This window comes from Phoca vitulina, unplaced genomic scaffold (assembly GCF_004348235.1).
Source record: "Phoca vitulina isolate PV1807 unplaced genomic scaffold, GSC_HSeal_1.0 scaffold81, whole genome shotgun sequence".
In the NCBI taxonomy this organism is placed as follows: Eukaryota; Metazoa; Chordata; class Mammalia; order Carnivora; family Phocidae; genus Phoca; species Phoca vitulina.
In genome coordinates this window covers 5749506-5762094 of record NW_022589784.1, presented here as the reverse complement: position 1 = coordinate 5762094, position 12589 = coordinate 5749506, and the positions used below count along the sequence as shown (strand labels likewise).

The 12589-nt window shown below is 44.5% G+C and overlaps 1 protein-coding gene across 2 annotated transcripts; it reads right to left on the bottom strand.

Annotated features, from left to right (window-relative positions):
- Window positions 1–2785: 2785 nt before the first annotated feature.
- On the bottom strand, window positions 2786–6003 carry CD209 (CD209 molecule). Of its 2 annotated transcripts, XM_032394686.1 has the most exons (8): window positions 5930–6003; window positions 5705–5779; window positions 5488–5574; window positions 5141–5203; window positions 4739–4816; window positions 4376–4527; window positions 3609–3721; window positions 2786–3218 (listed from the first exon to the last, which is right to left on the bottom strand). In XM_032394686.1, the coding sequence occupies exons 1-8, from the start codon at window positions 5967–5969 to the stop codon at window positions 3077–3079; spliced, it is 750 nt and encodes a 249-aa protein (XP_032250577.1). In that variant the 5' UTR covers window positions 5970–6003; the 3' UTR covers window positions 2786–3076. The 2 variants fall into 2 exon arrangements, with proteins under 2 accessions (XP_032250577.1, XP_032250578.1); XM_032394687.1 differs by lacking the exon at window positions 5141–5203.
- Window positions 6004–12589: the final 6586 nt, after the last annotated feature.

Genomic DNA, 12589 nt, shown 5'->3' with positions numbered 1-12589 from the left:
ACATGCGTATGTTTCCTAGCTCTGCCCACCGAGAAGACCTAGAGCAATGGACACTCCCAAATCAAAAGCATACCTAAACCACAATGAGATACCACTTCACATCTACTAGGATAGTTATTATCAAAAAATAAAAATAAAAATAACCAGTGTTGGCAAGGAGAAACTAGAACCCTCATGCGTTGCTGGTGGGAATGTAAAATGATGTGACCACTGTGGAAAACAGTTTGGCAGTTCCTCAAAATGTCATGCATAGAGGGGGCGCCTGGGTGGCTCAGTCGGTTGGGCATCCGTCTCTTGGTTTCTGCTCAGGTCATGATCTCGGGGTCTTGGGGGTTGAGCCATGCACTGGGCTCTGTGCTCAGCACGCAGTCTGCTTGAGATTCTTTGCCCTCCCTCTTCCTCCCCCTCTGCTCCTCCCTCTCTCTAAAAATAAATAAATAATCTTTATAAAAAATGTTATGCATAGAGTTATCAGATGATTAAGAAATTCCACTCCTAAGTACGTACCTACAAGATTTAAAAGCAGGGACTCAAAGAGATACTTGTACACCCATGTTCATAGGAACACTATTTACAACAGCTGGTACGTGGAAGCAACCCAAGTGTCTATCAACAGATGAATGGATAAACAAATGTGGGGTATTCATATAACCAGATATTATTCAGCTATAAAAAGGAAGGAAACTCTGACATATGCTAAAACACAGATTAACCTTGAAGACATTATGTCAACTAAAAGAAGCCAGACACACACTAAACAAATATTGTGTAATTCCACTTATATGAAGTTCCTGGAATAGGCAAATTCAGATACAGAAAGTAGAACAGAGGTTACCTGGGGCTGGGCAAGGGAGATGGGGTGTTAGTGTTTAGTGGGGACAGAGTTTCTCTTTTTTTTTAAAGATTTTATTTATTCATTTATTTGAGAGAGAGAGAGAGTAAGAGCACGAGTGGGGGTAGGGGCAGAGGGAGAGGGAGAAGCTGACTCCCTGCTGAGCAGGAAGCCCAATGATGCGGGGGATGGAAAAGTTTAGGAGATGGACGGTGGGATGGTTGCACAACACTGTGCATGTACTTAATGCCACTGAATTGTACCTTTTAAGATGGTAAAAACAAAACAATAAATAGTCCACAGATCTTGGTTCCTAAGTACCGTCTCTAAAAAAAAGGAACCAGAGCTCACTGGAGGACTGGTTGATCCCAGATCTGGGGCTAGGAAAAACAAGATATAAACCTGAAAGAATTCTTTTTTTTTTTTTTTTAAGATTTTATTTATTTGAGAGAAAGAGAGAGCACAAGCAGGGGGAGCCGCAGGCAGAGGGAGAAGCAGGCTCTCTGCTGAACAAGGAGCCTGATGCGGGACTCAATCCCAGGACCCTGGGATCGTGACCTGAGCCGAAGGCAGACGCTTAACCAACTGAGCCACCCAGGCGCCCCCTGAAGAAATTCTTAATGGCCAAAGCTGGAACAATTTGAGCAAGAAAAGAAATGATTGTGGGGTACCTGGCTGGCTCAGTCAGTGAAATGTGCAACTCTTGATCTTGAGATCATGAGTTCAAGCCCCATGTTGGATGTAAAGATTACGTCAAGCTAAAATCTTAAAATAAATAAACAAACAAATAAATAAATGTAGAATAATTAAGAAAATCACTACTGAAATAATTACCACAGACAATCCACTGGTGGATGCCAAAATGAGTGGATGGAAATTTTATGCAAAATCGAATATTTTCGAAGTCTCAAAGTATCTCCTTGCAAGATATTTATTCATTACCGAGGGGAAAATATTAACTTAGGAAGGGAGGAAAGTGACAGGCACCACCTTAACCAAGTAATTGTGGTGAGCATCGCCAATATCAAGACATATCGACACTGTGTAACCCTTGAGATGAGGCACTAGGAAGGACACAACATCACCTCTGCAGTATTTTTGCCAAAAAGGATAACTAACCTCAGTGCAATTATGAGAGACAAACAAACAAGCAAGAAAGAAAGAAAGAAAAGAAAGAAAAAGAAAAAAAAACCCAACAACACAGATGAACTCAAATTGGGGGACAGTCTGTCAAAAAGGTTAAGGACAGAAAGACAATAAGAGACTGAACGTGGGGAACTGTAAGAGATGCATTTGTGTTGTTTTAAGCCCCTAAGTTGGTGGTAATTTGTTACAACATCAATAGGAAACTAACACTCACATTCAGAAATAACGTTTTTTAAAAATTTATATGAAGAAAGTCACAAAACTTTACTGAAGGACATTTTAAAGGTACCTCATAAAGAGATGATGTGTTCAGGAATGAATGAACACATAGATTGAAAGACAGACACACAGACATGTACATACCTACATGTATATATGTATATTCCCAACCAAAATTACAAATTAATTCAAAACTGTATCCGCGAAATAAGATATACACAGCAGTAGAGAGAAACATGTTGAAAGACAACAATGTCTTCGTTTACATCAAACATAATATATACAACTATAGTATAGTATAAAATATAAAGTATAAAGTATAGTATATAGTATAAAACTATAGTAACTGAAACAGTGGCAAAAAAATAGACATAAGTTTGGGGTGCCTGGGTGGCTCAGTTTTAAGCATCTGCCTTCGGCTCAGGTCATAATCTCAGGGTCCTGGGATCGAGCCCCACATCGGGCTCCCTGCTCAGTGGGAAGGCTGCTTCTCCCTCTCCCACTCCCCTGCTTGTGTTCCCTCTCTTGCTGTCTCTCTCTCTCTCTCTCTGTCAAACAAATAAAATCTTTTTAAAAAATAGACATAAGTTCAATGGAGCACATAATGCAATGTGCGACTTTATTAAGGAGATGTCATGGGGGGAGTTGGGAGGTCGAGACCATCAACAGAAGAAGGGAGAGGTCTATAGCCTATGGAGGGACAGGCCTTAGAGGAGAAGAGGGTCTCAGACACTCTCTCAGGATTGCAAAGACCTCCATGCAGGAGGAGGATGGCAATTCACCAGAGGGAGAAGCAGAAAGAATGCGGCCAGGGAAACAAGCAGAATGTCCAAGCTGCCTCATCTCTGGAGACAGGTGGGGAGGGGGGAGCATTGGCCCTCAGGATCCAGGGCAGGGGGACAAGGGCTTCTTGCACGTCCAGAAGTTTTCCGCACTACATCTGTTATCATTCCAGCCATCGCTGTACAATTCTACACAGTCCTCGTCTCCGTGGTTGTTGGGTTCCCCTTCTTTCCAGAAGCTGTGAACACCATCAAATCCATAAACCCCCTACTCCACCCAGAGACCACCCCCCCAGCCCACAATACCCCCCTTTGGAAGAGCGGGTCCCTGGCCTTGGGCAGCGAAAGTCCAAGGACCAGCCAGAGAGTGGTGAGGATTCAGAGGCGGTGCTTTCAAAATGAGGGTTCAAACACCCCTTCCATCAGAATCAGCTCTAGCAAAGTAAAAAATGCAGACTCCTGGGCCCATGCCTAGATTTATAGAATCAGACTCTCCCACCCTGGGATGGAGCCAGGACTCTGCATCTCCACCAAGCTCCTCTGGGCATGCTTTCCAATCCAGGGTCTGAGCACCCACGGTTTGGGTTTCCCTGCGCACGCATCCTGGGCCATTTTCTCTAGGAGGTCACCTGAGTTGCAGGGGAGAGTTGTCCACCCATTTCCAGGAACCCTCGTTGTGGTGGTCACTGAGGCCGATCCAGGTGCGCTGGTTATTTCTCGTATTCCAAGACTTCAGAAATTTCTGGGGAAGGGCAGCGGGGCGGCGGGGGTGGGGGGAGGGGCAGCAAGCTGTCACCCGCCCCATGTCTGCCCACATCCCCACGGTTATCCCCTGCCCCCCATGAAAGACCTCCAGCGGTCCAGCCTATAGCCCTCACTCAAGTTGCATGTGTTCACATGCGTGTGTATGCTGTGGTTGTGTGTTAATGGGCACACCCATGTGGAAATGTGTTAACTTGTACCACATCTCTTTCTGCAGGGATTGGTGAATCCTGGAGACTACAACAGAGCAGAGAATTCCCCTTTATCAGCACCATCTGTAGGCCTGACCCTGTGTCGAATCTGGTTTCCAGGTCTCTCTGGGAATCTAAGTTGCCTGTGGAGGAAGATGAGCTGCATCCCGAAGATAAGGACACAGGCTCAGGACATTACGTATGGGCTCAGGAGTGCGCTGAGTCCCCTTTCTGTCCACAGATGGGCTCCTATCATGCGGGGTCTTCTCTCACGTGACCTTCCCAAGCCCACCGTGGGGCCTCCTCCAGGAAGCCTTCCCTGCCCACCTCCCCGCCCCAGCACCCCCTGGGCCTCCGTCTCTCAGAGGGCAGAAGAGGGACAGACGGCTTTTTTGCTGACACTCACATGGCCCCGCCCCAGACGGGAACTCAGCCCAGCCCACCTGCTCCTCAGTACTGTTGATGATCACCAGCTGGGCCCTCAAGTTCTGACACGCGGAGATGGCATCTTTCCAGATGTTCTGGGTCTGGGAGAAGAAGTAGCAGCTTCCCTGGAAGAGTTCCCATTTCCAGGGACAGGGGCGGCAGAGGCCAGCTGGGGAGGAGAGTGGGGGTGGGGCGGACAGGCCCCCCAGCACCTGCATCAGCTCTGAGAACCCCCTAAGTTCAGCTCTCAGCTCAGTCCCCAAAAAATCCATGTGAGAGATCCCAGCTCTGCCCTCCTCAGGTGGGGAGCCATAGAAAGTGAGTTCCAGCCCCACATGTGATCCCCAAACTCCCTCCCGACCTTGGTGTCTGACCCTTACCCAGGGTGACATTCATCCAGGTCAGCTGCTGGAGGATCTCCTCCAGGTCTGAGCGTGTCAGCTCCTGAGAAACACCCACTGGAAGAAGGACTTTAATTATGAAGCACCTAGTGTGTGCTTAGTGCAGAGAGGGCCCCATGAGAACCTATCTATAGATTTCACAGTGACCCCAAGAGTCCATTATGCAAATAAAAAAAACTGAGACTCAGAGAATGACTTGCCTGACATTGCCCCCAGGGTCTCATCCAGGGATCCAGTCTCCTCCCCAACCTTCAACCCTATGGGGTCGGGTGGGGTGGGGGGGATGGAGGGGTGAAGGGGTGGAGGGGGCAGGCGGTGGCTCATCCAAAGTCACACAGCCTGAGCCCTCTCCCACCCCGAACCCTGCGTTCAGCCCTTCACCTTGGCTGGGGCTCTCCTGATGGTCCCACATCTCTTTCTGCAGGGATTGCTGAATCCTGGAGACTACAACAGAGCAGAGAATTCCCCTTTATCAGCACCATCTGTAGGCCTGACCCTGTGTCGAATCTGGTTTCCAGGTCTCTCTGGGAATCTAAGTTGCCTGTGGAGGAAGATGAGCTGCATCCCGAAGATAAGGACACAGGCTCAGAGCGGGTAGTAACCAGCCCACCATCACACAGAAGGCGATGTGGAGCTCAAATGCCCAAGCCCTAGTGGGTCTGGGGACTGTGGGATAGGGCAAAGACCTAAAGGGACCCAAGACTCCAAGCCCCCAGCCCCTGACTCACCTTGAACCAGGGTGCTCACCAGGAGCATGAAGAAGCCCAAAGAGATGAAAAGAAGCAGCAGAGGCAATTGGGCCCGGGTCAGACACCCTGCAGGACCGGCAAATGGGCAGAGCCGAGGTTCTCAGGGACAGACCTTGCCCCACCCACCCATGCTGGAGGGGGCCTCCCAGCTGCCCCTTCCCCAGATGCCTGCCCCCCGAACCACCCACCTCGGTACCTGGCAAGCTCCTTGAGCTCCTGAGTAGTCCGATGTATTTCTTCTTTACTCTCTGGCCCCCAAACATCTCCTCCTCTGAACAGGACAGAACACACTCAGCTGAGCTTCGAAGCCTGCCAAGCCTTGTTTATGAGGACTGCAAGCTGGAGGCCAGCCCCCAACCCCCCGGGGACCCTGGAGCCCTGTCCTCCCTACCATCACCCCTGAGTGGGGGCTCAGCCTCACCGGGGTCCCCTAGCTCCTTGGAGTCACACATCTCTGCCATTCTCCTCTTCTCTCGGGCTCCTCTCCCGATGACGGTTTTTATAACCCCACGTGCTGCCCTGGCAGCCCCTCCTCAGGAACATTCCTCCCCAGTTCAGGAAGAACAAGAAACAGGACATTGCTTTCTCCCAGAACAGTGGGTGGAAGAATGAAGTGCTGACACAACTAGTAGAGAGGACATGAGGGTGGGGGCAAGAGCTGCATGGTCACTTGGTGTCCAAAGGCACTGCTCCAACCCCTTGCTAGTCCCGCCACCATTGGCCTTGCCTTGTCAGGGTCTCAGTTTCCTCAGCTGTGAAATGGGACCATTACCCTGCCTCGCACTGTTCTTCTGAGGTTTAACACTGTGTGCTAGCCGTGGGGTATAAATTGCCTGTTCTAATAGCAGATACTCAGTAGTGATGGCCCTTAGCAGGTGTCTCACGGTTCCGCACGGGGTGTGTTCTCCCTTGTGGAAACAAGTAATAAATCTGAATTTGTTCAACCACAGGTGTGTTCCTGGTGGTCTTTGACTAACAGTTCTCATAAGAGCCCTAGGAGAAAGATACAGTTATTATCTGGCTTGACAGATGAGGAAATTGAGAAACAGAGAGAGAAAGCAACTGCCTGAGGTCACATGGCTTGTAAGTGGTGGGGCTCAGGTGGGTGGACCTCTGAGTCTCTGCTTAACCACTACATTAAGCAATTACTCTTTTCCCCTTTTGTAATTACTAAGTATTTTGTAGAGAGTCACTTTGAAACTGTGTGTATCAAACTCTCAATTTATGTATGTATGGACTCCTGGTTTCCTACCTGATTCAATTGGTTACATGTTACTATCTCTCTGTCTCTCTTTTAATCTAAAGTGAGTTCCCAGCAGACAGCATATAATTGGATCATCTTTTTATCCATTCTGTCAATCCCTACCTTTTTAAAAAATGTATTTATTTATTTGAGAGACAGAAAGGGAAAGAATCCCAAGCGGACTCCCTGCCGAGCATACTACAAACATTTTTTAATGTGTTATTTGGTGCACATATATACATAAATCTGTTGGCTATATATTGAGGAGTGGAATTTTGAGATTACAGTGTTCACGTACATATTCTCCTTTAGTAGATACTGCCAAACAATTGTTCTAATTGTTACGTATTTCTTGGTATTGCCCTTAATTTTCATTTTAGCCTTTTTAATGGGTACAAAGTGGTATTGATTATGATCTGAATGTATATTTCCTTCATGACTAATGATGTTGAGCACATTTTAATGTGCTTGTGACCACGTGGATATTCTTTTTTTCCAAACTCCCTATTCTAGTCTCAAGCAATTTATATATATATTTTTAAAGATTTTATTTATTTATTTGACAGATAGAGACATAGTGAGAGAGGGAACACAAGCAGGGGGAGTGGGAGAGGGAGAAGCAGGCTTCCCGCTGAGCAGAGAGCCCGATGTGGGGCTCGATCCCAGGACCCTGGGACCATGACCTGAGCCGAAGGCAGACACTTAACGACTGAGCACCCAGGCGCCCCGCAATTTATATTTTTTATCTAAGGCTACATTTTTTTGGTTCAGGGAATGAGGTAGATTTTTTTTTTGATTGATCAACGACCATTTATTTTATCTGTAAAATTTTTAAAAATTTAAATTCAATTAATTAACATATAATGTATTATTAGTTTCAGAGGTAGAAATCAGTGATTCATCAGTCTTATATAATACCCAGTGTTCATTACATCACGTGCCCTCCTTAATGTCCATCACCCAGTTACCCCATTCCCCCCTCCCCTACAGTAACCCTCAGTTTGTTTTCTTTTCTTTTTTTTTTAAGATTTATTTATTTATTTATTTGAGAGAGAGAGAATGAGAGACAGAGAGCATGAGAGGGAGGAGGGTCAGAGGGAGAAGCAGACTCCCTGCCTAGCAGGGAGCCCGATGTGGGACTCGATCCCGGGACTCCAGGATCATGACCTGAGCCGAAGGCAGTCGCTTAACCAACTGAGCCACCCAGGCGCCCCTCAGTTTGTTTTCTATGATTAGGCATCTCTTATGATTTGTCTCCCTCTCTGACTTCATCTTGTTTTATTTTTTCCTCTCTTCCCCCATAATCCTCTGTTTTGTTTCTTAAATTCCGCATATGAGATCATATGATAATTGTCTTTGTCTGATTGACTTATTTCGCTTAGCATAATACCCTCTAGTTCCATCCACATCATTGCAAATGGCAAGATTTTTTTTTTTTTTTTTGAGGACTGAGTAGTATTCCATTGTATATATAAGGCACATCTTCTTTACCCATTCATTGGTCTATGGACATCTGGGCTCTTTCCATAGTTTGGCTATTGTGGACATTGTTACTATAAACATTGGGATGCAGGTGTCCCTTTGGATCACGACATTTGTATCTTTGGGGAAAATACCCAGTAGTGCAATTGCTGGGTCATAGGATAGCTCTATTTTCAACTTTTTGAGGAACCTCCATACTGTTTTCCAGAGTGGCTACACCAGCTTGCATTCCCATTAACAGTATAAGAGGGTTCTCCTTTCTCTAAATCCTCACCACCATCTGTCATTTCCTGACTTGTTAATTTTAACCATTCTGACTGGTGTGAGGTGGTATCTCATTGTGGTTTTGATTTGTATTTCCCTGATGTCGAGTGATGTTGAGCATTTTTTCATGAGTCTATTGGCCATTTGGATGTCTTCTTTGGAGAAGTGTATGTTCATGTCTTTTGCCCATTTCTTGATTGGATTATTTGTTTTTTGGGTGTTGAGTTTGATAAGTTCTTTATAGATTTTGGATACTAGCCCTTTATCTGATATGTCATTTGCAAATATCTTCTCCCATTCTGTCGGTTGTCTTTTGGTTTTGTCGACTGTTTCCTTTGCTGTGCAAAAGTTTTTATCTTGATGAAGTCCCAGTAGTTCATTTTTGCCTTTGTTTCCTTTGCCTTTGGAGATGTGTCTAGCAAGAAGTTGCTGCAGCTGAGGTCACAGTCAATCTCTCCCTTTTAATTGGAGAGTTTAGTTCATTTCTATTTAATGTAATTACTGATAAAGTAGGGTTTATATCTCCCATTTTGATATTTGTTTTTTATATGTCTTATGTCTTTTTTGCCCTCAGTTCTTCCAGTCCTATCTTTTCTTGTGTTAATTAGATATTTTCTAGTGTATCATTTTATTCTCATGTTTCTTTTACTATATACTTTTGAAGTATTTTCTCAGTGGTTGCCCTGGAGATTACTATTAACATCTTCATTTGTAACAATCTAGGTTGGATTAATACCAACTTAGTTTTAATGGTATACAAAACTTTGCTCCTTTATAGTTCCATTTTCCCTCCCTTTATGCTGCTATTATCACAAATTACATCTCCATACATGTGTGCCAATCAACTTAGATTTCTAATTACTGCATTATACAGTTGTCTTTCAAATCAGGTGGGAGAAAAAGGAGTTACAAACAAAAATTACATTTATACTGTCTTTATATTTACCTGTGTAGTTACCTTTATGGGGAGTCTTTATTTCTTCATGTGTATTTGAGAAACCATCTAGTGTTCTATCACTTCATCCTGAAAGACTCCTTTTATTTCTTTTATTGCAATGAAATACTCATAACATAAAATTTACCATTTAAACTGTACAATTCAGGGGCACCTGGGTGGCTCAGCCATTAAGCGTCTGCCTTCGGCTCAGGTCATGATCCCAGGGTCCTGGGATCGAGCCCCGCATCGGGCTCCCTGCTCGGTGGAGAGCCTGTTTCTCCCTCTCCCACTCCCCCTGCTTGTGTTCCTGCTCTCGCTAACTCTCTCTCTGTCAAATGAATAAATAAAATCTTTAAAAAAATAAAAATAAAAATAATAAACTGTACAATTCAGGGGCGCCTGGGTGGCTCAGTTGGTTAAGCATCTGCCTTCGACTCGGGTCATGATCCTGGGGTCCTGGGATCGAGTCCCGCGTCGGGCTCCTTGCTCGGCGGAGAGCCTGCTTCTCCCTCTCCCTCTGCCCTTCCCTCTGCTTATGCTCTCTCTCTCTCTCTGTCAAATAAATAAATAAAATCTTTTTAAAAAATAAACTGTACAATTCAGTAGCAATTAGTGCTTTCATAGTGTCATGGATGTTGTGCAACCATCACCATTGTCTAGTTCCAGAATATTTTCATTACCCCAAAACAAAACCCCATAGTCACCAAGTAGTCACTCCCATTTCCACTTTCCTCACACACACCCCAAAACCACTATTTACTTTCTGTCTCTATGGATTTACCTATGATGCATATTTTGTATAAATGGAATCATACAAAATGTGAGTTTTGTGTCTGGCTTCTTTCACTTAGTATAAGGTTTTCAAGGTCCATCCATGTTGAAGCAGGGATCGGTACATTTTCTCTACGGCTGAATAATGTAGTTTTGTTGGATATGTAATTCTTGGCTGGCAGGGTTTTCCCCCTTTTCAGCATTTAGAATATGTCTTCTCACTGCCTTCTAGCCTCCATGGTTTCTTTTTTCTTTTTTTTTTTTTTTAAAGATTTTATTTATTTATCTGACAGAGAGAGACACAGCGAGAGAGAGAACACAAGCAGGGGGAGTGGGAGAGGGAGAAGCAGGCTTTCCACTGAGCAGGGAGCCCGATGCGGGGCTCGATCCCAGGACCCTGGGATCATGACCCGAGCCGAAGGCAGACGCTTAACGACTGAGCCACCCAGGCGCCCCTAGCCTCCATGGTTTCTGATGAGAAATAAGCTATTAATCTTACTAAGGACCAATTATACATAATGAGACATTTATCTCTTGCTGCGTTCAAGATTCTTTCTTATCTTTGTCTTTAGACAGTTTGATTAATATGTGTCTAAGTGTGGATCTCTTTGTTTAGCCTACTTGGAGAATGTTGAAGTGTAGCCTAACACTTTCATCAAATTTTGGAAGCTTTCAGCCATTTCTTCAAATATTTCCTGCCCCTTTCCATCTTTCTTCTCCTTTTGACATTCCTATTATGCATATGTTGGTATGTTTGATGGTGTCCCTCAAGTCTCTGAGGCTCTGTTAAATTTTTTTTAAGATTTTATTTATTTATCTATCTATCTATCTATCTATTTATTTATTTATTTATTTATTTAAGAGAGAGAGAGAGACAGAGATATCGACAGAAAGCACAAGCGGGGAGGAAAGGGAGAAGCAGGGCTCCCCACTGAGCAGGGAGCCCGACCCAGGGCCAGATCCCAGGACCCTGGGATCATGACCAGAGCCAAAAGGCAGACACTTAACAGACTGAGCCACCCAGGTGCCCTAGGTCTGTTAATTTTTCTTCATCCTTTTTTTAAAGATTTCATTTATTTATTTGACAGAGAGAGACACAGTGAGAGAGGGAACACAAGCAGGGGGAGCAGAAGAGGGAGAAGCAGGCTTCCCGCCGAGCAGGGAGCCTTATGCGGGGCTTGATCCCAAGACCCTGGGACCATGACCTGAGCTGAAGGCAGACGCTTAACAACTGAGCCACCCAGGCACCCCTCTTCATCCTCTTTTTCCCCCCTGTTGCTCTGACTGGATAATCTCAATAGATCTATCTTCAGTTTTTGCTGATTCTTTCTTCTGCCTGTTCAAATCTGCTATTGAACCTGCTAGTGAAATTCTCATTTCAGTTATTGTACTTTTCAACTTCAGAATTTCTATATGGTTCCTTTTTAGAATTTCTCTTTATTGATATTCTCTATTTGGTGACATATTGTTCTCATACTTTTCTCTTTTTTTAAGATTTTATTTTTAAGTAATCTCTACACCCAATGTGGGGCTCAAGTTCAAAACCGTGAGATCAAGAGTCACAAGCTCCACCAGATGAGCCAGCCAGGCGCCCCTGTTCTCATACTTTTCTTTAGTTCCTTACATATGATATCCTTTAGCTCTTTGAACATATTAAAACAGCTGATTTAGAATATTTGTCTAGTAACTCCAACATGTGGGCTTTCTCAGGAAGAATTTTTATTCACTGTTTTTTCCCCTGTGTATGGGTAATACCTCCTTGTTTCTTTGTATGTCTCATAATATTTTTGTTGAAAAATGGACACTTCGAATAATATGACAACTATGGAAATCAGATTTTCCCTCCTCCTAAAGATTTGCTGTTCCTGCTGTTTGTTATAGTTGTTGTTTTTTGTTTATTTAATTACTTTTCTGCACTAATTCTGCAAAGACTATATTCTCTGCCATGTATGCCCATTAAAATCTCTAGTCAGTTAGCTTAGAAGTTAGGTGATGGTTGGACAGGCATTTCCCTGAACGTCTCTAAAAGTCTCCCAGTCTCTGCTGAGGGTCTTTGTATGTTCACACACAACTTCAACATGCAGCCAGAAAGTTTGAAGCTCTGCCTTAGCTTTCACTTCCTACTTTCACAGAGCCTCAAAGTCAGCCAGAAGTGAGAGCTTAGGGCTTTCTCAGGTCTTTCCTGAGCATGCACAAAGCTGTGCACACAGGTGACCTTTCAGATCCCAAGATATATCAGAACTTTTCAAAGCCCCTAAGGACATTTCATTCCTTAAATTTTCCTTTTGAGACTTGTGATTAGGTTATTATTTGCCCCTTCACTTCACGCACCTGTCATGTTAAAATATTTGACAAATGTCCACTGGGGAGAGGCTTTTAGCACT